This window comes from Anarrhichthys ocellatus, unplaced genomic scaffold, assembly GCF_004355925.1.
Source record: "Anarrhichthys ocellatus isolate YVR2014 unplaced genomic scaffold, GSC_Weel_1.0 scaffold3, whole genome shotgun sequence".
In the NCBI taxonomy this organism is placed as follows: Eukaryota; Metazoa; Chordata; class Actinopteri; order Perciformes; family Anarhichadidae; genus Anarrhichthys; species Anarrhichthys ocellatus.
In genome coordinates, this window is record NW_022280033.1 from 5,421,910 (window position 1) to 5,448,420 (window position 26,511).

The 26,511-nt window shown below is 42.5% G+C and overlaps 1 protein-coding gene across 2 annotated transcripts; it reads left to right on the forward strand.

The window, feature by feature from the left end:
- The first annotated feature begins 548 nt into the window (after positions 1–548).
- Positions 549–24,772, forward strand: pcnx2 (pecanex 2). 2 transcript variants are annotated; one of them, XM_031873811.1, is made up of 40 exons: positions 549–1,028; positions 2,428–2,630; positions 3,313–3,430; positions 3,534–3,615; positions 4,648–5,150; positions 5,289–5,483; positions 5,700–6,185; positions 6,268–6,442; positions 7,444–7,594; positions 7,695–7,837; positions 8,374–8,452; positions 8,734–8,869; positions 9,359–9,501; positions 9,823–9,976; positions 10,296–10,328; positions 10,543–10,714; positions 10,835–10,945; positions 11,373–11,464; positions 11,804–11,913; positions 12,305–12,413; positions 12,847–12,939; positions 13,071–13,221; positions 13,429–13,570; positions 13,740–13,917; positions 14,250–14,358; positions 14,451–14,580; positions 15,366–15,424; positions 15,643–15,858; positions 15,972–16,225; positions 17,166–17,399; positions 17,814–17,917; positions 18,414–18,558; positions 18,665–18,895; positions 20,143–20,300; positions 20,699–20,815; positions 21,967–22,145; positions 23,053–23,219; positions 23,313–23,387; positions 23,981–24,157; positions 24,358–24,772. In XM_031873811.1, the coding sequence occupies exons 1-40, from the start codon at positions 876–878 to the stop codon at positions 24,529–24,531; spliced, it is 6,441 nt and encodes a 2,146-aa protein (XP_031729671.1). In that variant the 5' UTR covers positions 549–875; the 3' UTR covers positions 24,532–24,772. The 2 variants fall into 2 exon arrangements, with proteins under 2 accessions (XP_031729671.1, XP_031729681.1); XM_031873821.1 differs by having other exon boundaries at positions 3,534–3,573.
- The last annotated feature ends 1,739 nt before the right edge of the window (positions 24,773–26,511 follow it).

Genomic DNA, 26,511 nt, shown 5'->3' on the forward strand with positions numbered 1-26,511 from the left:
TGCTGCTATTTCGATCAAGTATTTAGACACACAAGGAATTTGACTCCGGTGTCAAGTGGCTCTCAGTGGAGGCCTATTTACACAAGAAGACACATACATGCTGCTAGACAAAGACACAAATCCATACAGATATCACCGTAAACATAGGACTATAATAATAATACATATAATAATCATAATAATAATAACAATAGTCATAATAATAACAATAATAACAATAGTCATAATAATAATAATAATGCAAAAGCCGTTTTATAATCGGGTCTGCTCTTTATGAATTCGATTGTATATATGCATATTGCAACCTACATGAACATGTATTTCCTCGAAGCATCCAAAGCCTATAAATCCTGTATACGTGTGCATATAGGTTTGCGTATAGTCATCAACGCATACATATCATGCACAATGTGTGTTTGACTGCTTTTTCCCTGAAAACAGACTGGCCGTGGCTGCGTGTGTGTGCAGATAAACACTGAAGGTGCGAATCATATAATAGGAAAGGACGGAGAGGGAGGGAGGCGGAGAGGAGGAGGAGTGGGAAAAGTGAGGGGAGGCGGTCAGAGCTGCGCATCTGTGCAGGCAGCTATAGAGGAGAGGGGGAAGGAGAGAGACGAACAGGACAAGATGAGGACCGCGGCAGCAACAATGAGCGAATCGACATTGGGATGGGAAAATGCTGACGAGAGGACAGCACCGAGGAAGACAGAAGAATAAGGTATGAAAGAGAAGGCTCAGGAGACGTGCTGCAGCGCCCCAACATGGAGGCGTAGCGACAGTAGCATGCATTAGAGGAGATCATTTCATTGTAGCCTAGCAGCAGCAGCAGCATCCGTCCGTCCAACCTGAGCGGAGAGGAGGAGAGCGAAGGAGAGATGGGCTCCCAGGTTGTGCAGACCCTGCGTCAGGGAGTCTGGGCATCTGTGACCGGTGGCTGGTACCACGACCCGGACCAGAACAAATTCAACAACTCCTGCCACCTCTATCTGTGGATATTTCTCCTGATGTTACCCCTGTCTCTCCATCTGGTGAGTTTTTATGAGGGAACATGACGTCCAAGGCCGTGAAGGGGGTGTGAGGGGCTCACGGTACCATAGGTAGCGTTATTTATTTTTTTTTCATGCGCGCTTTTTATCCTTTCGTGGATAAACGTGCGGTGGCATGTGAGAAACTAACACCCCTCATTGTCTGATTGCTACTGAGGGAAATACTAGAGAGAACAACACTGTCGCAGTATTTTTTTCCCCCTGCATGCAGTGACGGAACGCATGGCTGCTCCTGGATGTGGCAGTGGGATAGACAGGGGGCGTGAAGCCGCGGTTCAATGATATTTTCATGTCATGGCCTTTGAAAATAGCTGCAACACAGGCTGCAATACACCCAGTCATAATAACCTGACTGAGGAACTTCCATCTGGGATATGTTACCGATGTTTACCTTGTAGGATATGTGGATATCAGTAGATTTGGAGTAAGAACAAAAATGACACAGGCATAGTCATACAGCAGGATATGGTGGCATGAATGAAGGAAAGAGTGGCTGCGACAGGTCAAACAGCTTGACCTGAGCTGTGATGAAGTATGATGTCAACAACAGACAACAACAAACAAACTGAAAGGGTGACCAATTAATGATCTGACGGCAGATCACTGGCAGTTTTTGTATGTGAATAAATAACTTTGATAACATTTGTATGGAGCAGAGGATTATCAGTAACCGGTTTTATCTAGATTAGATGATAGATGTTGCAGATTATGTGACGCGATTGCTGCCCACTCCGCTGCTCTCCCGTCTCAGAGCAATACACCGGGGCTAATTTGTAGGTACTGTGGGTTCAGAATGATAACCCCAAATTAGCCACTCATGAATCAGTGAGTTAGTGAGGCAAAGCAACATATTCTGATGTGAGAGTGACAGCTCCGACAACTAAGAGCTTTGACACCAAAGGCTGTTGCCGACAGTTTTAACAGTCTGTTTCAAAACACCCACAAGCTTTCTGGTGGAGACGTTCACCAGATAAATGATTGCGTATAATGACACTGGGCTATGCATCCGTGTTGGCAGACATCGATATGTGTCCATATCCAACACAGCAAGAATCTCTCCAGATCAGTACGACTCATGTATCAGCATGATGCACATGCTTTCTCTTTAATCTTCCTGTTCTTTATGGGCCATTCCTCCACCGGGGATCAATAATCTTCACCAATCCACCAGTTAATCAAATTGGATCTTGTGGTTCACTGAGCCTTTGATACACATGTGTGTGGCTGCAAATACGCTTTACCTTCAGCAGAGTTTCACCTACTTATAATAAGATGAGAAGACAAAGCACCGCGTGAAGCACTGAATCAAACACTGTTTTCGTGGAGTCAGGACTCTGGAGATGTCGTTTTGAATTTGATGAAGCTCCTCTCCTCTCCACAGGCCCTGCCCCCTACCACCATGGCTTTGAGCATCTACTGCACCTCCATCACAGTCTTCTTCATCCTCATCAAGCTGGCCAACTATCGGCTGCACCTGATGTTCGACGAGGGCGAGGCGGTGGTCCGCAGCAGCGTCTCTGATCTCAGCAAGGCTCCAGAGAAGAAAAGTAATGCGTCGGACTCCTGCCTGCCCGCCAGCGTCAGGTAAACCCACATACACACACTTATACTACAGCCATAGGGATTAATCTGAAGTAGCTGAAAAAATCCCAAAGTGGTCTCACCTGTATGGATGTATTGGAGGTCCTTCAGAGAGATATACAGCGTATGAACATTTAACAAAGGGGATTTTTTTAGCTCTTTGTCTCTTAAGCTGCTCTCGGTCAGGTTAGTCATTACAAATTCTAGGCCAGAGGGCTAAATCACTAATGATACAACTTAATTATTTATGTGAAATTGTACATTTGGGCCTGAGACCTCCTTTTAAAATAATGCCACTAAGTATAACTGAATGGCGCTCCGTTCTTTGAGATCAGATTGGTTTCGTGATCGAGTAGACTTTTTCCACTTCATTCCGATGACTGAGCTAGCTAATGAGGGGAGGTCAGCGATCTTCAGTAGACTAATAAAAGAAAACTCATCACTTCCTGTTCCCTGTAAGACTGTATTTCTTTTTCATTTCCGTGGCTGTGGAGAGATGAAACAGCAAGTCCAGACACACTTTTTACAGCTTCCTCATCCCTAAAAATGAGTGGATTTTAGTTTGAAACATCAGAGGCTGGGAATGAAAGTCAGATGATTTATTCTGAAAGAGACATGTTGATGTATCTCTGTCCATCGCCTCATTTAATTCCTCCCCCCCCGTCTCTTATCTTTTGTCTCATAGGAAGAGCAGCACGGTCCCAGACGGTGTTGCCATGACGATGTTGGCTCTGAAACGTACCAGTCCGGTGATCCAGGTGACGGTGAAACAGACTGAAACTGACCCGGGACTGATTGGGGTGGTGAGTGACCGCGAGATATGGATGTACGGTGCAGAACAACACTGTGTTGACCTACATTCTGTCCTTATGTTAATCAAATGTCCCTGAATTCTCCTTCACGCAGGACTGTTTGAAGTCAGAGGAGGAGAGGAAGACTGTGGAAGGTGAAGCTGATCTTTCTCTGGGTTCGACTGAGATACAGATGGGTAACCATTAAAGAAAAAAAATCTGAACGAATGAGTGGAGAAGCCTAAAACAAATGCAGATGCTTCCATACAAGCCACGAGGCAATCTGTGGCAGGGCCGAGATGCTGTGGCTTCTTAATGTGGCAGTACTCAGTATTTCTGCTAATTCATCAGTCAGGCTCAGGCCAGCTTCCTTTGGCTAAAACAAATCGGACTGCTGCATATTTCCAACAACTTATTGCTGGTTCGAAAACTCACTCCCTTCTTATTATTTACTCAAAATTGGTGTCATTGGTGCCACCGGGTCAGTCGTTTGGCTGAATGTTTGCAGAGGGTTCATTTACATATTGTTATGCAGCTTGCTTCATACAGATAATTCTGATTCAGCTGTTGCTGACTTCCTAGTGATTCTGTTGTATGCTAAAAATAATGCTAACAGTATGTCAAAGTGATATGTATACACCTATAGAATAAAGGCAGCATGAAGAAAGAAAGACATCTCTAGTTGTCGCTATCGAGGCCTTGCATGTCATTTAGGGGGAAACGGGTGTTTAGTGTATCGTCAGATCTGTGCTGGAAGCCAACTCTGTTCCTCTTCCCTAATGCACTCGATGGCTCCTTAGACAATGTAGATCGACAACTTCCTTTTCTGCAAACACATCATTGTTGTAAATGTGCTCAGACAAGCACAGAACTCGCAGCCAGCCAACAAGACCAGCTGACTGGTTCCAGTAAAAGTACGACTTAATGCACGGACAGAACAAAGTCAGCTTACTGAAAAAAGGGATATAAACACTGTGGTATATTGCATCCGACGTAACAAAATGTATTCGTTTTTAATAGCAGTAGGATTTCCCCCCCTTCTGCTTTTCATTGTATTGCAATGGGAAGATATTTATCTATCACTGACAAATACTGCTGTAGTGTGGGCTTTGTGTATTGTCACTGCAGCCAAATATGAATTTCCATGGCAGGGATTTTATGATTAGAGCAGTTTTATTAATATTACACTTAAAATCAAACATTTGGATTTGCATTTAATTTCATTCCAGGACAGGGTGAGAGTGCTGCAGACGAGAGGCCTGTGGAGGGAGGCCTGCACCCAAGCCCTTCTCCAGATGACCTCTCCAGCCCCAATCCAGACCAGGCCGCCCCACTGCTGCAGGCCCAGCAGAGGACCCCATCCCGAGCTGAAAGGGTAGAAAAGAGGCCCAGATCTGCGAGTGGGACGGGGAAAATGGATGCGGAAATAATTGAAACTGTGCCTGTGAAAGACGGAGTGGACATTCCGAGCTCGATGACTGACAGAGAGCAACCGGAGCAGGAAACAACAACAGAGAAAGAGCCGGACAGAATAAAAGACTGTCAGGATAAAGACAGTGCAGACAGAGAAACAGCTGATGAAGGTCTGCCCCCCTCCAAGGGAAGTGAAGATGAGAGCGAGGAGGAGAGCGAGGGGCAAAAAGAGCCCCCAGATACCGCCAACAACAACTCCCTGGGGACTCCCCAGGACCACCAGATTGATTTCATCGACACCCCAGATTCCCCTGCACAGGTAAGTCTGCCAGCAGTTAGTTGTTACATTTGGGAGGTCTAAATTTCAAGAGTATGTTAATAGAAAGCAACTCAACTGTCATTGCATTGTGGTTATTTTGTACATCATCGGTAGAACCTCTTCCCACTTGTTTCTCAGGCTGAGTCGGTGGAGGAGACGTACTGTTCTGATGAGATTGAGGTGGTTCTGGTCGACAGCTCTGGCTCGGGGCCATCGTCGGCTCACCTGGACGACAGCGACACAGTCAAGATCATCATCACCATGAGCTGTGACCCGCAGACTGCTGCTCAGCTGGAGGAGAGTGTCAAGCAGAGTCTTCTGGAAAATGCACAGGTAGTTTTAATGTTCTACATGAAATCAGCTCCTGTTGTAAAAAAAATCATTGGAATCTACTGCTGAATCTAAACGTTAATGTCCTGTCATGATGTTTAAGCTCATGTCTCTATGACTGGTGCTCATGATTGTTACCTGAATAGTGGACAGGTTTATGTCTGATGTGTTGTTACATTGGAGAATACAGTGTGTGTGTGTGTGTGTGTGTCCTACAAGGCTCAGATGGATGCAGGAGAGTGTCACATCAAGATCCCCGTCATCACCTTTGACTCTCCCGAGAAGGAGAAGCAGGAGGGGAAAGAGAGAGAGGAAGCGGCTGACTCAGAGGATGACCCCACCCCGAAACAGCAACAGACAGCAAGCCAAAGTGAAGAGTTTCACCTGTGTAGAGAAACAAACACTTCTGAGTCCACCACACTGGAGTGTCCAGATCCAGACCAGGAACATCTCGGTGTTCAGATAACTGATGACAGCACACAGAGCCCGCAGCTGACTAATGATAACAGCTCATCGGGCATCGATGTCCACTCCCACCACGATGACACCGATCCTCTGGATCCTAATGTGGATTCACACGGTTTCTTGCGTCTGCCTGCAGCTTTGGGCCGTTACGGGCTCGGGGGAAGAACTCACATCCGCGGGCTGAGCATGGACAGTGGGAAGGATGCCGTGTTACTTTCAGACCGCTCACATATCACAACAGTATGTTGGCAGTTTAGCTCTGTCTCTATTTCTAGTTATCTCCGTCCTTCTGTCCATTCACAAACATTTGTCTCTTTATCAGATGATGACCAGTTCCAAGTCAGATCTGGAGGCGAAGGAGGGCCAGATTCCCAACGAATCCAACTTCTTGGAGTTTGTTTCCTTGTTGGGGTCCCTCAGTACCAGAGGGGGAGGAGCCAGCACACAGGAAGACGAGAGGCCAGAATGCAAAGAGGAAGCGGGAACTGCAGAGGAAGGTGAATCTCAGCAAGAGGATTCGTTGCTTTACCTCCACGTCCTTTATCTGCCCGTTTCATAGGGTCAGGGTTTATGCAGATGTTTATATATTAGTGCACAAAGAAGTGCAATGCCAACATTGTTTTATAAGCTGAAATAGATTCCTACTGTTGCTTTGAGCATGGTGGCATCAGCAATTTAAGGTTAAAGCTCCAGACTAATACTATGCTAATGTAGATATGTCGTTATGGTACATTCATTTTGATAATATTTTCTGTTTAGTTCAAATTACTAGTGTGATTTTAGCCCAAATAGGGTCTCAGGATGTTAATGTTGGGCAGGAGGTCACTCATTTGCTCAGTTTGTATAAACCATTTTGGTCAAATGGGATAAATTCGGCAGCTAGAGTGCTTGTAGACTTAATTTTGTTTAACTGGTGACTCCTCTGGTTAAATCTGCATTGATTTAGTTTTTCTCTGGTGCAGCTGAACAAGCTGGTAACACAGCATTGCCTTGTTACCAGAATAATGTGTCGAACATGTTAGCAAACAGTTGCCAATTTGCACATCCAGCAGACATGTAGCAAAATTTGCATTCTGGTCACTTGATGAGTCCAATTTTCACCCTCCTTTTAGTTCCGTTTTTGGTCTCCACCAACTCCATTTACCTATTAGCTTGATAAATGTTCCACAGTGCTCACCAGCTCGTTGCTAACTTTGTCTGCTTTGGTGCTGGGCAGGTAGCAAACAGAGCTTGTTCTTTGTAAACAGCTGCCTGCTGATGAGAGAGGTTGTCTAGCTAAAAAAGCAGCTACAACTTTCCGTAGAGCTGAGAGGAACAGCAGAGTCATGTGATAATTCTCTGTGGGTTGATCACTATTAGCGATGCCTTCCATCATTAACATAAGAATATTGATGAAATGGTAAAGAAATATGAATGTGGGCTTTACATTTACTGGTATAAAAAACAATTTGTGTTTGTTGTTTTAGTAAAAAAACATTTTCTTTTGGTTTGCTTGCAGAGAATCTGAGCGTGACGTCCAGACAAGATGAGACGATAATAGAGACCAACACAGATAACAAACCAGAGAGACCGAAACCACCCACCAGTCTGCCTACAGACTCACTGAAGGCCATACCACCTACACAAATCCCAATAGTCTCCCCTGACAGGTACTCATGCCTTCACACCCACATGCTCCAAAAAATATCCACATAGCTAAATTCACTCATCCATCCAGGATGTCCAGTTGATTGTGTTTCCTGTCTGCAGTCCACAAACGGACAGAGAGAAGGATCCAGACTATGACTCGCTGCCTTCACAAACCTCTCAGTCAGAGAGCTCCATGCTGCAGGTCATCTGTAGACCAGAGGCCACCAACAAAGAAGATGCCTACACCTTCCATACTGTACACAGTGAGCAGCCACTCTCCAATTATTAAGGGTTCAAATGAAATGGTTTTTTTCCGTGCCGGAGACAAACTCATGTGAGTCACATCTGGCAACACTATCCTGCTGTAGATACAGTTTTCCAGGTCCATGATATGTTTTAGGATAAGATTTAAGAGTGAGAGTCCCAGTGATGAATTTGCCTTGGACATCAAAACAAAATAACAGTAAATAGACTCCATCCATAATTTAGGAGTCCATTTGTGCTGGGATAGTCTGATGGTATTTTGATCTTTTAAACAAATACACAGTATGTGTCCAAGGCTCTGCCAGTAGCTGATGGCTCCACTTTTGAATCGGCTCCAAAGCGTCTAGATTGAATTACATTTTTCTGGAAAGGCTCCAAGATGTTCAGCTTTTTAGTTGTAAGTTATACAGTTTTAGTTGTAGTCCAGTCTCTCAGAAGTCTGTCTGTAGCACAATAAAAAAAGTGAAATCCCACATAATTGCACATCCAAAGAGAAATGGCCTGACAAGTTGAATGTGTGTGTTTGACTCACCAGGAGACAGGCCTCGTAAGCTGTATGCAGAGAGAGCTCTCAACCTGCCGCTGGGAGCAGAGCTCATCACTGGCAACATGTGGTACTGCTGTCCAATATTTTCCTCCACCTCTTCATCATCTCTTCCTTTACCTGTAACAGATACCATATTTCCATCCCATTTTTTTATTTTATTGCTTAGTCTACCTGCATGTTCTCCTCCACTGATTCCATGTGCTTTTCTTAACTTCCTCTTACCTTATTGCCCTTGCCCTTCCATTTAAACTATCATCACTGCCTATGCAATCAGGTTTATTCCACAGATTAACATCAGCATGTTTTATGTGTGTGTGTGTGTGTGTGTGTGTGTGTGTGTGTCTTCAGTGACCTGCTGTCAACTTCTTCCAACTCGGAGTGCCAGGACGGCCTGGTAGGCGGTCACGCTGACTGCCCTTTCCAGCGACGCATCATCCCTGCACACAGGCTTCGGCCACGAAGGACGCACCCTGAGATATTTCAGGTGTCCATCTGCTTTCACTTTTTCTTTCTTGCTCTGCATACTAATGGTCAGGGCTCTTCCAAATGTGTTGCAAAGATGTTATTTAGAGGTAGTGGGTTTTTGACCACTAGTAGTCCATAGAAGTGCAATGGAGCCTTTTTCCTAAGAGTGGGTCACTGTTTTCTTTGTATCTTGTGCATGCACACAAGGACCCATAATATATCTAATTAAATCGTCAAATTTATAAAAATGGATTCATGAATAACGAAAAAACATCAATACATAGATAATAAAGCTTAAACTGGTAAATTAGATTAGTGTTGTCTACATCACTGCTGGATGCAGACACAGACTCTACTGAATCATTAATGCACCACCCTGTGTGTATTGTGCGTATTCATGAAACGTATGTTGTTCTACTGTCTACTTATGATGATCCTAACTGTGTTTTGAATTTAATGTGTTTTGAAATATGCTACATGGGACATTATTTGCGTTTGTGTGTGTCAGGAAGAGGACTCATTGGACGAGTCGTCGGAGACGTCCACTCAGGAGAAACCGACCAGGAAGATTTATTACAAACTCAAACTGTTTCCTGGGAAGGTGATCAACCTTTTATATGACCGACTCACCCTGCTTGCTCTTTTGGACAGGTAATCCACAAAAAACTGCTCGCAAACTTCTTCTGCTGTTGTGCCCACACGATCAGAAGTCCAAAGTCTAGAAATCAAATCATACACAATATTCAGCTCAGAAATACAATATAGAATTTAAGAGACATTTGTGATAAATCTTTTCGATTTGATCAATAAGTGTCTTTTCAGTTTAATCAGCAGTTGAGCAGTAATTCCATCCTTGAATGTCTGCCTTTCATGAATTGTAGACAGGAATGTGCTATATACTGTATGTCTCATAAGCTACTGAATGCACCAGTGTAACCTCTGTATGCCTGTGTGTGTGCTGGTTGTCTGTAGAAACCAAGAAGTTGTGGAGAATCTAGTTGCAGTCTTCATGGCCTTTCTGGTTTCCTTCCTGGGATTTGTGCTTCTTAACCACGGCTGCTTCAAAGACTTCTGGGTCTTCCAGTTCTGCCTGGTCATCGCCAGCTGCCAGTATTCCTTACTGAAGGTAAGACAAATACAAAATCTCAGTAGACGGTTATCTAACCATGGCTTTGAGCAATTTAGCTGAATCTTTACCGTTTCTAAGAAACACTACTTCACTACTTAAACCAACTTGCGTTGAGGAACGAATGATGTGTGAGCTCAGAATGTGTGCCATGGTGTAGATACAAAGTAAAACTGACCATGGACTTACCAGTTCCTATTTGCTCCTCCTCACTTCCTCTCTGATGAACGCACATGTCATATAACGATTCTGTTGTCAATTGTTTTCATGTTAATTTACAAATGGTGGTTAAGTATTGTACTGTCGTTTTGTTTTCCAGAGTGTTCAACCAGATGCAGCTTCACCAACACATGTGAGTTTGACCTAATTGTGTGTCACGATAGCTCAATATATGATTTCATCACGATACATTATCATATTAAATCATTACCCAGCCCTACATGCGTCTACAGAGGATATGACCACTTTTGTCTCATTCTTCTGTCTGCAACCTTACATGACCCAACTCTGTATTAGTTGCACTTTAAACCATCCTAACCTGTTTGTGTTCATCTGTGTGTCTCCAGGGTCACAACCAGCTGGTGGCCTACAGCCGAGCGGCTTACTTCTGCATCTTCTGCGCTCTGATCTGGATGCTGGAGCACCTGCTGAGGAGGAAAGACCTGCCCGTCTCCACCCTGTACGGAGTCACCATCGTCTGCCACGACGCACTGGGCTTCTTGCGAGACCTGCTAGTGGGTAAGGATAAATGTACCAGGAGAAATACATAATTACGTCATTTGATTTATTTCCTGATCAAAACGGTAATTTGTCCTTTGCAGATACTAAGAAATGTCTTTTGTTTAATGCATAAAACAGGTTTTACCTACTGCTTCCCAATCACCTTCCTGGTGGGCCTTTTCCCTCAGATCAACACCTTCACTATCTACCTGCTGGAGCAGATAGACATGCACTTTTTTGGAGGGACAGGTTGGTAAAACTGTTTCTAATCTTTTCATTTCAGTAATGCTTGTGTTCATGAACCAATGACATTTTCTGTTTTTACTGTAAACTGTAATTTCTGTATGCATCTGTAGATCTGTGGCTCTGGTTTGATGCCTGTGTTTGTTTTTACCGATCCTTTTTGTTATTGCACTATTCCATTTGCTGCTGTAACAATGCAAATTCCTCTGCTGTGGACTAAAGGATTATCTTATTTTATCTTCAACCGGTGTGTTATGTATTCAGTGTTTAAAGTGAATGAGAAAATACAGTTTCAGGACTTCTAAGTAAAGGTGAATCCTCTTGGTGATTAAAAAATAAAACAAATCTAAGACTACAGTATACTTGGCTTTATTTATCATTGTTTAATACTGCTGCATGTATTTTCATCTTCACTCTAATTTGTGTGTCTCAGCTGCTACGAGTCTCATCTCTGCAGTTTATGGCATCCTACGCAGTCTGATCGCTCTATCTCTGCTCTACGGTTTCTGCTTCGGAGCTCTCAAGGTACAAATTAACTGGATATAAAACAAAACAGAGCATAGGTAAAAGACATTTCTTTCCCCAGAGTTTGTGTTCACAGTCATTCTCTTGGCTATAGGAATAAAAGAAGATGGGGAGTTCAGTTATAAATAGCGTGCAGCCATGTAACTAAGTAGAGCTGCAGCAACATACAAGAATGTTGCTAGTCATCCTTCAAAAGTGAGTGCACGATTGCAACTGCAGGGAAGAAGATTTTTAAAAGTGTGAAGATCAAAAAGCAGCAGTTCTGGATTTAAAGGTGCATGATGGTGTGACTCATACCTGTGTGTGTGTGCGTGTGCGTGTGTGTGTGTGTGGTTACAGGAGCCGTGGGATGAGCAGCACACTCCAGCCCTGTTCTCTGGTTTCTGTGGCCTTTTGGTGGTCTTCTCCTACCACCTCAGCAGACAGAGCAGCGACCCATCCGTGCTAATGTGAATATCAGTGTGTGTGTGTGTGTGTGTGTGTGTGTGTTTGCATGCCCACACTGGGCCTGGTTGCTATACTCTTAATTCTAAATATTTCTTTCAATTAGAAATTAGAGAGGTGCATGGCTGATGTTTATACTAAACTCTTTATTTGTCTCGTACTTTCATGACATATTCTGCTCAAGTAGGCTAATCTTTAGCTGTTAAATGCCAAATAAAAGATATGTTTGAAATACAAAATAAGAAGTCAAACAATCTTTTTTTCTTTATTATAAAAATGAAAAGTATTTTTTATTTTATTTTTGCTGTCAGTTGATTCAGGGTTTTGTAACAGCAATCTCTTTATAGTCAACAAATGCCATTCTCTAATTCCTACACATGAGACTTTTATTTACAGATCTCTGGTTAAGTCAAAGATAATGCCCGCTTTGGTGGAGAATGAGGAAGAGGAGGAGGAAGACACGGATAGTAAAGACCCACTACCTGAGAAACTGCAGAACTCTATGGTAACTAAAGAGGATTATGTAGAAATTAACTGATGTAATGTGTTTGTGTTTGAGTGTTATTTTTACTCCTCTGAGCAGTAATTGAACCGTTTTTTTTTGTTTTGATATGCAACAGAAAATCGAAGCTCATCAACATGCACATCGTATGAGAGGGCAGAGTGTTACTAAATAAATAACAAAACAATGCTTGCTGTCAATCACTATGTGTGATTACAGGGAATTATGAATCAGAGAAAACAAGCCTTTACAGTATTTATAAGGATTGTGAAGCTCTTAAATCTTCTCAAGCGGCTGCGTCTTTGATCTCCAGATATTGAAGGCTGAGAACGATCAGACAGAAATAATCTCACACATAAATGAGTCTGATAAACGAATGTGTTTTCATCCAGTGTAGATTGTTAATGATTGCCGCTCTCTCTTTTGTGCCCTGCAGAAGGAGATTCTGCTGTCGGATGTAGTCGTGTGCTCTGTTGCCTACATCCTAACCTTCGCCATCACTGCGAGTACTGTGTTTCTGTCTCTCAAGGTGAGGTCCTCGATTATTTCCGTTATTGACTTTTGGTCTTTGTCGTGGTTTGCAGGAATACTAACTCAAGTGGTTTGTCTAATTATCCATTTCCATCATGTTTCTTTCCTTGCATACCAACTTGTCTTCAGCCCTTTGTGACCATCGTGCTGTACGCTCTGGCGGGGACTGTAGGGTTTGTAACCCACTACATGATCCCCCAGCTGAGGAAGCATCACCCTTGGTTGTGGATTTCTCATCCGGTTCTCAAGACCAAGGAGTACCACCAGTTTGAACCCAGAGGTCAGCATGCCTACTGTTGCCTACTCCTACTTTCGGAGCTAGTGCTGCTCCATACTTCCATTGGAAAAAAAGTTTGCTTCTTGGCCGGAGTACAATAGGATGAGGCATTTGGAAATGTCTTGTCATCAAGATTGTAATGATAAAATAACAACAAATATATGCTTATAGAAACCCTGAACTAGGTCGTTATTCCTGCTTGTGTTACAGAGGACGCTGTGCTGATGTGGTTCGAGCGACTCTACGTGGGGCTCCTGTGCTTTGAGAAGTACGTGGTGTACCCCGCCATCGTGCTGAGCGCGCTCACCAATGACGGCTTCGCCCTCAGTCATCGCAAGAAGCTGGGAATCCAGTGAGTGGACACACGCAGCCACAAACACACAGCATCACATTACCCACATAAGTCTGCCTGTCCATCCAGAGTGTGTGTGTGTGTGTGTGTGTGTGTGTGTGTGTGTGTGTGTGTGGGGTGAACCACTTGGTGAATCTGTTGTCTAAACTCCTGTTTGTGCCGCCTCCAGCGGCGATGTTCTCCTGACAACAGTTGCTGGACTGAAACTCCTGCGTTCATCGTTCTGCGACCCCAGCTTCCAGTTCCTCACCCTGCTCTTCACACTCGTCTTTTTCCACTTCGACTGTCCACACTTCTCTGAGAGCTTCCTGCTGGACTTCTTCATCATGTCTATTGTTTTCCACAAGGTGGAATCTCACACACACACACAAACATACACACACACACACAGGTCCATTTGCTCGTCATGGAGGGCCGCACACAGTAGCAAAAACTGTATTGTGAGCTGATTAAAGGCAACATAAACTTTGAAGATCTTGACTGAAATGTTACTGTAGGAAACCATGAAATATAACATATTCAGTGAAGGAGATTAATTATATAGGCCAGCATTTATGGTGGTGTAGAGGGATGTAATAGATATCATGTTATTTGGCTATGTAACAACGGTTGTTTGAGTTAGATAACTGTCGAGGTCTGTTTGTTGGGCACTGACTGTGTTGTTTCTGTTCCTGTGTAGATGCGTGAGCTTTTGCTGAAGCTCCATTTCATCCTGGTTTACATCGCTCCCTGGCAGATCGCCTGGGGCAGCGCTTTTCATGCCTTTGCTCAGCCTTTTGCAGTGCCTCGTATCCTTTCTCTAAGACCTGTTTGTGTGTGTCTGTGTGTGTGTGTGTGTGTAGTACCTGCTTTTCTTTCCTTTACTGGTGTGCGTGTACAGACTCAGCCATGCTGCTGCTTCAGACTCTGCTCACCACCGTCTTCTACACCCCGCTGGCTCCATTCCTGGGTAGCGCAATCTTCATTTCTTCCTATCCGAGGCCCATCAAGTTCTGGGAGCGAAACTACAAGTAAGGCCCCGATGAGTTGGATAATGAATAATAACATCAACATTTTTATTTACTGAAAGAGAAGTCAATCCCCATCCTTTAGAGCTGAGCTGGGCAGATTAGCAGATAGACACCCTCCTGCTGTCTCACTGGCATTTACATAACGTGACCCCTCTGTTCTCTTTTTACTTATTGTTGGGAGAGATTGTCTCGCTGAGAGCAATCCAAAAATACTCCTGCAGCTTTGTTGTGCAAACTTCAGTGATTTTCAGTGAAGCAGCCTGTGATTATATTTAGACATTGTTAGAAATCACGACATAAATATCAACTGATCTCACATCTCTGCTGGAGTCAGACGTTGGTGTTTTAAGGGAGCAGTTGTGCAGGATTGTCAATGTGAACCTCAGCCAAACAACAAAAAATACCACATGGACAACAACTGAGACAACAGAATCTCAAAATATCTAGTTTCAAGTTTGTCCGGTGGCTGTGGAGTTTTTTTTACAGTGATCAGTAGACTGCATCGAATAAAATGCAGTTTAAGATCTTCAAGAGGACAAATACTGAAATCTTGAGTTTGCTTTTTGGGAAACTCTACAATGGTAATACAGTTCACTAAATGATTTCAAGAAGATGTCTAAGTCAGTGTTTTTCAACATCATCATTTTAAAACGGGTTTTTAATTCTCAAAACTGACTCAAAACTGATATGCAAGCTGTTGTCCCATCAGCTGCAATATTTTACACTAGTTTTGACTTCTTTTTGGGCTTTTTTTTGACCGTTTTTTTGTCTCCCGTCAATCGTAGCACAAAGCGTATCGACAACTCTAACAGCAGATTGGTGTCCCAAGTAGATAAAGAGACAGGTGAGTTCTTTCTAACTGCACCAACATCCGTTACAGACTATATCTTTCTAAATGTCCTCCCGAAATCAAGCAGTCAAATATGAAAGATTACTTGTGAAGCTTTTGGATAAAGATAATTTGTTTGATTGATATCTTCTTGTAGTTTAGAATCAGTAAGGGATTCCTTTCTGTCCTTTCTTGAAGCCCATTCATCCATCTTTCTGTTTTTTTTCTCGCAGGATGTGATGACAGCAACCTAAACTCCATCTTTTACGAGTACCTGACTCGCTCGCTGCAGCACTCACTTTGTGGCGACCTAATGCTGGGCCGATGGGGAAACTACAGCGCAGGAGACTGTTTCATCCTGGCTTCTGACTACCTCAACGCCCTGGTCCACGTCATCGAGATCGGCAACGGGCTGGTCACTTTCCAGCTGAGGGGCCTGGAGTTCAGAGGTAAAGTTTGACCATCCATAGCTCCTTCATACCTCCCTTCCATCCTTCTCTCTGAATGAAATGATAAGCCAACTCGCCATTTGACTTAATACCTCCAACTCTATCCATCCTAGGTACATACTGCCAGCAGCGAGAGGTGGAGGCCATCACAGAGGGAGTGGAGGAAGACGATGCGTGCTGCTGCTGCGAGCCGGGTCACTTGCCCCACATGCTGTCGTGCAATGCGGCCTTCAACCTGCGCTGGCTGGCCTGGGAGGTGATGGCCACCAAGTACCTGCTGGAGGGTTACAGCATCAGCGAGAACAACGCCGCCACAATGCTACAAGTGTACGATCTCCGAAAGCTACTCATCACCTACTACCTGAAAGTACGTTTCATTTGCGTTTATGCATTTTACAGATGTCGTACAATTATGTGACCGTAGTTAAAGTATGCAAAAAAGTATTGCCTCTTTAACTGGGCAACATATTTATATTAATCAGGTCCTGTAGCTTTTTTTTCCAATGTTGTGTCTCTTGATACACAACTGTTGTCAAAATGAACACTGCAAAGTAGTTACATGCTCAGCTTATTTTTTGAGGAAAGTTCGGTAGAATTTATTATTTTGTATACATTTGTTTTGTGTGTGTTCTTTCCCACAAAACATTACTAGTTAAAAATTCCACCTGGACATGAATCTTTGAGCTAAACATCCCATGATTATGACAGTATGCCCAGTGCTAAATGATGAATTAATTTTAACAACTGAAACAGATATGATATACAGTATTAATTGGTATAAGAGTGGTATTATTTGGCTTTTTACACAATATTTATATTTTGCCAAGTTCAACATTTCAGCATTTCACAGTTTTGGGGTATTTTAAATATGGTTGCAGCTGTTGGTGGCAGAAAGTATATACACTACTGTTAATCTTCTTTTTCAGCACAGTTTTATGTAGATGCAAATTATCATTCTGATTATACTGAGTCACTGGTATTGAAAGATATCTAATACAGCTTTGATAGGGCATCAGCATGTGTTATATTCAATCACGCTCTCTTTAGTGGCGGATTGAAGTTGAATATTCCACTTGTCTCAACCGGCTCTTAAAGATTTTCCTGCCAAAAGGTTAAAGTCTTAAATGGACAATCCGGTGTCTTATGCATTAATTATTATTACAAATGGCAGCTTGCCAAAAGTAACTCCAGATGTGGTCAGCAGCTACACAGTCCATTATTTCTCTTGGTCTTTCCTTGTGTTTAGTATTTTGCTTTCATCTGGTCCTTCCTTCTTCTTCCCTCCCTCCCTCCCCCTCTCCCCTCAGAGTATTATCTACTACCTGATCCACTCTCCCAAACTGTCCACGTGGCTCAAGGACACCACCGTCCAGGATGCGCTGCAGTCCTACACCAAGTGGCACCACATAGAGCGCGACCCTCAGGTCTTCAGTGTAAAGATCGATGAGGACTACGTGCACTGCCTGCAGGGCGTGACACGTGCCAGCTTCTGCAACGTCTACCTGGAGTGGATCCAGCACTGTGCTGGGAAGATGGAGACGGTACAACACTTAACAATTATTCTATCAGACTTCATTATGGGTTAGAGCAACTAACAGTATTTATTTTACTCACTTCAATTATTTTTTTAGTCTTAAAAATATCAGATAATAGTGAAAAAAGCCCATTAAAATTTGCTCCTTTAAAATGATATCATAGAAAAAGAATAACATGAAAAAACATTGCTGATTTTCTGTTGATTGACTAATTGTTTCAGTTCTCCTATTTCTATTTTTTAATTAATGTGAAATGAGTAAAAGGAAAGCAAAAGTTGTATTATAGTGAAAATGAATTGTCACACGACTCTTGTAATCTCATAAAAAGAACAACAATTTAGCAGAATCTGTACTCTTTTTTTAATCTTTGTCCCATATGCCAGTCGCTTCATGTCTCCCTGTCTTTGTGTTTGTGTCCAGACTGTGGACAGTGACGAAGACTCTCCTTTAGTGACCCTGTCTTACGCTCTCTCCGTCCTGGGGAGGAGATCCCTCGGCACGGCCTCACACAACATGTCCAACAGGTAAACCTTGTTTAGCCAAAGAGCAACGCAAAGAAATAAAATAAAATGCCTGATATCACTCTCTGAACCGAGTTCATGGGGACAACAGTCAGTTATTCGGCAGGCCATGAGGATTTCATTGACTCATTTGTTGAACTCTCACTATGAATTGAAGAATGATTGTGCTTGCAATAGGGTCTAATTGCGTCTTGACATGTATGTTTTTATGCAGAAAAAATTACACATCGTTGTCTAAGTCTAGTGGTTGAAAATGTGCTGAAAAATGATTCCTAATATTATCCGTAGCAGTAGATATTTACCTGCAGTATGACAAATACACCAGAGGGGGGCATTAGCAGCTAAATCTTTAACTATACACATGATTCAAACAGATATTGGTCACTGCACTCTGTCTTTGTGGGGTTTATATTCTAAGATGTTTCATAGTATCATAACCCCCCCTCCTCTTTCTCTCTCTCCATTTGTCCTCCACAAACCTCTTCCTTCAATCACAAAGTCTGGAATCATTTCTGTACGGTTTCAACACCTTGTTTAAAGGAGACTTCCGCATCGCCACTAAAGACGAGTGGGTTTTTGCTGATCTTGACCTCCTGCAGAAGGTGGTGGCTCCTGCGGTCAGAATGAGCCTCAAACTGCATCAGGTAAAGTGCGTTGTGCTTTTAAATGGCTGCTGCTGTAACTATGGGATTGTAAAACTATTATCACAACTCCACTGTGCTCCATCATAACCTTTTCCTGTCCTTTCAGGATCACTTCACCTGCCTGGAGGAGACAGAGGAGGCCTCTATCTTGTACGAAGCCATCACCAACTACCGCAGCAGCCTGGTCATCTGCCACGAGAGTGACCCCGCTTGGCGTAAGGCGGTGCTATCCAGCCGCGACACGCTGCTCACAATGAGACACATGATCGACGACGGCACGGACGAGTATAAGATCATCATGCTGTACAAACGCCACCTCAGCTTTAAGGTCATCAAGGTAAAAGGGCTGAGGGTGTCTGTGGTTTGGATGTTTGAGAAGTTTGAGAAGGGCGGAAAAAAATGTTACGGAAAGTGAATTAATAATGTGAGATGGTGAGAAATGCCAGACAGTAGTGTGCATAAAGTATGACAAACCTCCCACCTATAACAACGAACCAAACAACAATCACAATGACTTTTCTATGAGTACGACTGAGGACAAACATGAAATATGATCACAAGTGGTCACCTGAGACCCTGTTCAGATGCTTGACAAAATGACCCTCGCGGCACTTAAAAGTTTAAACTTGTCCAATATTAAAGCATGATGTTAAAGCAGGGGTGTCCAAACCTTTTTCAAAGAGGGCCAGATTTGATAATGTGAAAATGCCCAAGGGCCAACAGTCCCTGCTGACATTATCTTAAACAATACAAGTAGCCTATACATACATTGTTATTTAATCATTTTATTTTCAATGACAGCAAATAGCAATGTAACCAAATGTAAGCATTCATGTGTGACCGGACTTTGGACATGCCTGGCCTAAACCTTAGTTGTTTCCTGTGAAGATGGAAGTTTATTTTGAAAAGACAGTATGCATGTAACAAGCGAAAACAGACTCATGTTGCTGGACTTTTGCACGAAAAACGCACGAAAAGTGAGGAGTAAGATTTCGTAAGATATCAATAAAACGGGGATGAATTTATATCATTGTATAATGAGAGTGACATGAGAAGATCAATCTCATGTCTGTAAGTTAAATCAGCTATGATCACTATTTTAAAGTGATTAGTGACTCGTCTAAAACATTTAAAAAAGGAATAACTTCAATAGAATCATTCTATACACTGTAGCTTCTTTACATTCTATTGGAATGTAAAGAAGTTACATTCTAATACAATGTAACTTTCTTTACATTCCATTAGAATGTAAAGAAAGTTACATTCTAATAGAATGTAAATAAGTTACAGTGTTGCCTTTTCTTTTCTTTTCTTCCCACAAGAACGTAATTTTGTCAGGTTGATAAAAAAATGTCACTCTACTTCCTGACATTATTGTTACTTTACCCGAAGGAAGAGTCCGACATTTTGGGAACTTGATCATGTCTCTCACTAAATAGTGAAGCTACTGCCAGCTCAACTAGGTTAGCCCAAAGACTGGAAACCGCTAAAAATCCACCTATAAACAAACAAGACGTGTTAACTAGTGAGATTTAGAGGTGGACAACACCATTATTATTTGTTTGATGTGGTCTCTCTCTGCAGATCAATAAGGAGTGTGTGCGAGGTCTGTGGGCTGGCCAGCAGCAGGAGTTGGTGTTTCTACGGAACCGAAACCCGGAACGAGGCAGCATCCAGAACTCGAAGCAGGCGCTGAGGAACATGGTGAACTCGTCCTGCGACCAGCCACTGGGCTACCCCATGTATGTCATTCACAGCTATACTAAGACGTGCAGAGCATGGCATTAACATCACAAGGTTTTGAATTGAATGTAATGTTTGCATTTCATGAAAGTTTCTGTGTTGTTGCTCACTTTGCCTTTGCAGAATGCATGTTTTTGAAAACTTTTTGTATTTAAAAGGAGCAGTGTGTAGCATTTAGAGGGATCTATTGGCAGACATTGAACAGTAGTAATAAGTATATTTTTTTTAGTGTATTATCACTCGAAAATAAGTTTCAGTTGGTTGCAATCTGCAACCTCACCGCTAGATGCCGCCAAATCCAGCACACTGCACCTTTAACTTCCTAGCTTTACACTTTTGTTTATGCGCAGGGGTCCCTTGTTGCTGATAGCATGACTTTTATTTGATTGTCTTCAAGGTATGTGTCACCACTAACAACATCGTACGCGGGAACACACCGTACGCTCCGCAGCATCGGAGGAGGTGCTTTAAGCCTGGACGCCATTCGATCCTGGCTCTGTTCTAAATGGTTACGGTCAGTTTCTAATACACATGTTCGCATCTTTAAAAACTTGCACACACTTGCTCACTCAGTCAAGAGTGCAGTCTTTTCCTCCTTGCCTCCTTAGTCCAACCCTAACCCTCCTTCAAAACTCCCCCCTGTCACTGTGCTCTTCAATGAACAGTCATCACATGCTTTAGTCCCTCATCATTTTCAATTTAATTCTGTCCAGTGGGTGAAAAGACAATGCTGTAACCAAAAGGTCTCAGGTTCAGTTCCTGGAACAACCATCAGTCTCTGAGGGTCCTTGAATAAGATACTAAGAATACGTTTAATGTATTTGGCATTAGTTCGAGCACACACTTGAGAGTAAAAGCTCACATTCTTCTTACAGCCTCAGGTCACAAAGCGTTGCGATGACACATGAGACGCCAGTAGCCTCATAATGTTCCCCTGTTCAACTGGTTGTATTTGGTGTAAATCATTCCGGATCAGCTGTAAACTGTAGCGTAATACTGAATGAGTGCTTCTCTGTGGATTTACAGATATTGACTTCAGAAGTCAGTGCTGTCGAGAGACTTCCCTGCCAACTTAATGTAGTTTTAAATACATGCACAGGAGTGACAGTGGGAGTGCAAACTTGAGAGAAAGAGGACTGCAGAGTGAAGGGCAGCCAAAAGCTTTGACTCTTGTTGTTGCTCCTTCCTTTCCTCCTTCCCTCTCTTCCTCCATCCTCTCTTTTACATATTACCTTCAGCATAGCTAATTGTAAAGGCTCTGCATTAACCTCTACAGGTCAGCTAATGTGTTTGTGTGTATGCGTGAGACTCTCTTAAGCTTCTTAGAGGCTGAGCTCTCCTTAGATTAGATTAGTTTGTAAATCCTGTTTCATCGACTTCGAGTTAAAGGTGTCTTAATTTCAGGAAGTAGCTGAGGAGCCAAGGAGATGGGCTGTGCCTTGCCAGCTAGAACACATTTAACTAATTTAAGAGGCAGGCTGCACTAGTGTGTGTCACATATGGTAGCACAGTTACGTAACATCTCTATTTATGTGTGGTTAACCAGCTGGAATTGTCGGGGCCTGCTAAATTTTTGATGTCTCTTTGCCAGTTTGTGTCCCTTGCCCTGATGTGGACATGAATAAATGAATCAAAGCTGTGTGCTTGTGTGTGTGTGTTCTGCAGGGTGCGTAAGGACAACCTGACCAGCTGCAACAGTGGTGTGAACATGGAGGATGTGGACTGCGGAACTGGTGGTTCGTCCTCGCTGAGCCAAAACCGCCCGTCCTCCGTCACGTCCAACAGCCTGAGCCTCTACCAGCACAGAGCCAGGACAACACACAGCCGCAGACACCACAACGCAGGTACACAAAAACACACACACCAACGTGTCTCATCCTTGTGGAAAATGTCTATTGACTACATTGATTCTAGAGTCCCTAACTGAAACCAGAACCTTATTCAAACCATAATCCTCTAAACTTAAAAAAACAAACAATTGAACTTGTGAGTGGGCTGCCGGGTTTGGACTTGAAGAAAAGCAAATACAAACTCAATGCAGATACAATGCAATACAACAGATACAATAATATATACAGTGATGTTGTAGTTTTGGTTGTTTTTATTCATTTTTGAATAGTTTTCCATCTTTATTTATAAAGTGAGACAAAGAAAAACGTATTAAACTCGAAATGGCACATGCTTCGTCTTTCAAATTAAAAGTTTAATTCATCAGCAATAAAATGCACCATTGCTCAATTCAGCACCCCCTAATGGGTTCTAATGCTACCTTTATGTTTCTGTTACTTTAAGTATAACTGGTATTTTTAAGGCAGTTTGGTATTGAATATGTTTGCCGTACGAACAATGATTCATTATTACTTCTAAAACGTTCATTACCTTTGTCACGATCTCGAGAACAGGCAGCAATGGGAAGCACCCTCACGCAAAGAGACAGGCAGACATGCGCAGTTAAATGACTTAATGAACGAATAAACTTCACGTGAAACACAAAGAGAGGAATTACAAAATAAAACAGAAAGTGAAAACTAAAGTGCAGAGAAACTATGACAACCTTAAACTGAAGTTAAACCTGATTTAATGTTGTTTATTTGAAGTACATAATAATAATATTGTCTGTACATAAATGATTTATTTGATTATATTTCATCAAAAACATTGTGTTAGTTCAGTCAGCTTTTTATGTATTTTTTATGTTTTTATATTTTTAAACCCGATTATAAAAGTGTGTGTGTGTGTGTGTTTCTGCAGCCAGGAGAGAGTACCGCAGTCGGTCAGTGCAGCCTCAGAGTCAGCGTCCCCCCGTCAGCAGCCAATCAGGGCCTATTCTGGACTCAGGCTCCACCCACGGGCTCGTCCAGCGTCTGTCCAACAGTCAGCTGTCCTTTAACACATCCATAGCCTCTATATTCTCCCAGGTATTCACACACACACACACACACACACACACAATGTTGAGCTTCCGTCCTTGCCTTTACTAGGAGAATACAGCGATGTCTCTCTCTCGCCAGGTCCCTCGTCTCTCAGGAGCAGGTGGGATCAGCTCGCAGCTCCAGGCAGCGCAGCATCAGCAGCGCTCCAGCCAGGTGCGAGCTCCTTACACTTCTGTACATCCGAACCTTCTGTTAGCCAACACACTACAGAACATGGTTGAAAGATTAAAATCTCACAGCTGGCAAGTCTGGTCATACTGGTCACACACACAAAAGACATGTTAGATAATGTATTAGACTGAAATCTAATATATAAAGACTTCACGTACCACATACAAAGGGGAATATTCACATTAAAGAAAACACTGTATGCAGCATATTCAAATTCAAGATTTAGAAAGAAAACATCCTGACATGCCAAATAGTTGCACTTCCAAGTTACTATAAATGTAGTGCCTGTCTGAAACATGAAATGACAACAATTTAGTAGTGTTATGTTTAGCAGTAAAACCCCTGCTCACATGTGACTCATGAATTGAGTTGTTGTTATTACCTCTACTTAGTTTAAAAATTCATTCAAGAAACAGTTCCACAGCTGATGGCCAAAGCATGTGATTATAGTGTATTATTGACAACAAGCTATTCTTCGACACAGCCTGCTGTCTCTGATAATTGTTTGTGCATGAGCTTGTTTGTGTTTTCCGCTCCCATCGCAGTGATTACTGTACACTACTGTCTTTCCACAGGTCTCCTCGTCTTCGTCCACTCTCAGCTTGCTGTTTGGGAAGCGTAGTTTCTCCAGTGGCCTGGTTATCTCTGGGCTGTCCGCTGCTGATGGGGGCAACACCACCGATACACAGTCCTCTTCGAGCGTCAACATCGCCATGGGGCCGTCGCACAGGTCCAGCAGCAGAGCCACACAGGTAGGGAACAAATCAACTGGCAGACATGCAAAGTCCCATTATACACAAGCTGCACCCTCCTTATAGAGTGTGGCTGCCTTTTGATTGACAGGTTGCAACCACCCTAATGTTGTAGTGTGTTTTAAATGATGTATGAACAGTATAGGCTATAAACAATGAATATTTCTCTAATGTGGCCCCCTCTCTTTCCTCCTTCTCAGTGGACATCAGAGCCATATGAGAGTATAGACGCGTCCTACTCCAACGCCGCCATCACGTTGAAAGACAGCGTGCAGTCAGGTGACCGAGGCTGCAGCCAGGGATTAGATGAGACCCAGGAGGACTCAGCATCTGTCTCAACAGCCCCAGAGGCGACTGAACAAAAGACTGTCTGAGAGAGAGACAACACACACACTATGAGAGTGCTCATACTCGTGCCCATATACAGAGAGGACTGTATGAAAAGTTACACATATACACAAACATACAGAGGATTGTATGAGGGAACACCCATGCACACGAACCTGCCTCTTCTCCTGTCCTCAGCATGTGGTCTCACCTTGTTGTCTGAATGTAAACAAGTCTGAAAACATGATCTTGGATCCGGTTGATGAAATAAAGACGTTTTTAAATGAGGCTGCCTTTTCTTTCTACCTCTGGTCATGTCTATATTGTTTTAAATGTGTGTGTTAGGATGGGAGGTAAACTTAGGATAATGATTTATTGTTACTCGTTTTCTCAGGGCACCATAGAAGAAGTGTTACCTGCATGGTTTTCGTTAAGCGGTTGCACATTATATTTTCTCTATTTGCATTTTTCTTCTTCTTCAGCCAAAAACAACAAAGGAGCTATCTGGCTGTCATGAGGTCGCCATTTTCTTTCCCAATGTGCATGCTTCTTTTTCTTCTCGAATTTAATTGGGGTTGGAAACAACTTCATGGCGCATTACCGCCACCAACTGGAATTGAGTATGGATCAGGAAATCCATACAATATTGCAGGATCAGACTGTCGTCTCCTACTAAATGTCACCCTAGTCTCGATCAAACAGTTGGCTATTCACAGGATGTTTATTTATAATACCTGGTGATTAAATTAAATGTTCAGATAAGAAATATTTAAGTCTGCTGTCATGACCCTTCAGTATTCCCCTGTCCAAGTGGACCAATGACCCAACTCAGTCCAAAGTAAGCAGGATTCATCCCCTTGGGACCATGAATGTCTGTACAAAATGATCACTTAGTTGAGGAGATACTTCAGTCTGGACTAAAGTGGAGGACCGACCAGACAACGGACCATCACTGCCATCCATAGAGCTTCACCCCTTCCTTTTCATAGCGAGCACAAACCTTTTTATTTTAAGTTGCAAGTGTCTCAAAATTAAATAATGCACCCTCACAGTACAATGTTAACAAACACTGTCTACAGGTTGTATACTGATCATCTCTCACACCTCCATTCAAAGAAAGACACACTCACATTTGGCAAAAATCTATTGAGTATTTATTGTAAGTTGTTACATTTAGATTTCTTTCTCTAGCAGCACTATTTAAATTACAGATATTCAAGGGCAGTTACCATAGACTGGAGTTTTCTCTTAATGCAAGATCGTGTAAACAAAGAGAGAGACTGAACCGTAGATCAAAATGTACCACAACTTAACACGCTGTTAACGTGACGGTGATCTATGCGATGTTAAGAGGATGATGAACAACAATTTGAGTATTTTGAGATAAAGGAAGAAATAAAAAACAATGGCTGAAATAAACCTGTTTCTAAAATGAATTAAAATAGTACAAAACATGTTAAAAATAGTGAACAGCTTCAACATGTTCAGTGCCTGTTTACAAAGTCTTCAGGTCTGTTGGTTACATGTCGATGAAAGTAGATTATTGTGGATGATTCAGAGAGATGACACAAAAACCCACAAAAGCAACGCGAAGAGACAAATAAAACGTGTTTCGTAAGGAACATTTTGAGTCCAACAGAACAACAGATTTTATATTCAGACAACTCCTTTGACCCTTTCACATTGAAACAAAGGTAGATTACAATTTTGGCACATGTTATCCACCAAAGACACATTGTTGTACTTCATGGGACAGTTTCATTCTTTTTATTTTGTTGTCTTATTTTCCGTAGCTCATATATTTTTTTGAATACATTTTTTTTTTAAGGAATAGCGTGACATTTCCTTGTGGAAAGTTACATGATAAGCCGCTGTCAAGTCTGTATAATAAATATGAAGATGGAGTCAGCAGGCGGTTAGCTTAGCTTAGCAAAACGATTTTTTTGAACCGTTATGAGATAGTCTAACACAATAACCCACATTCAACAATAAATAGCTGTTTTTGCAATGTATTTTTGTACGCATTA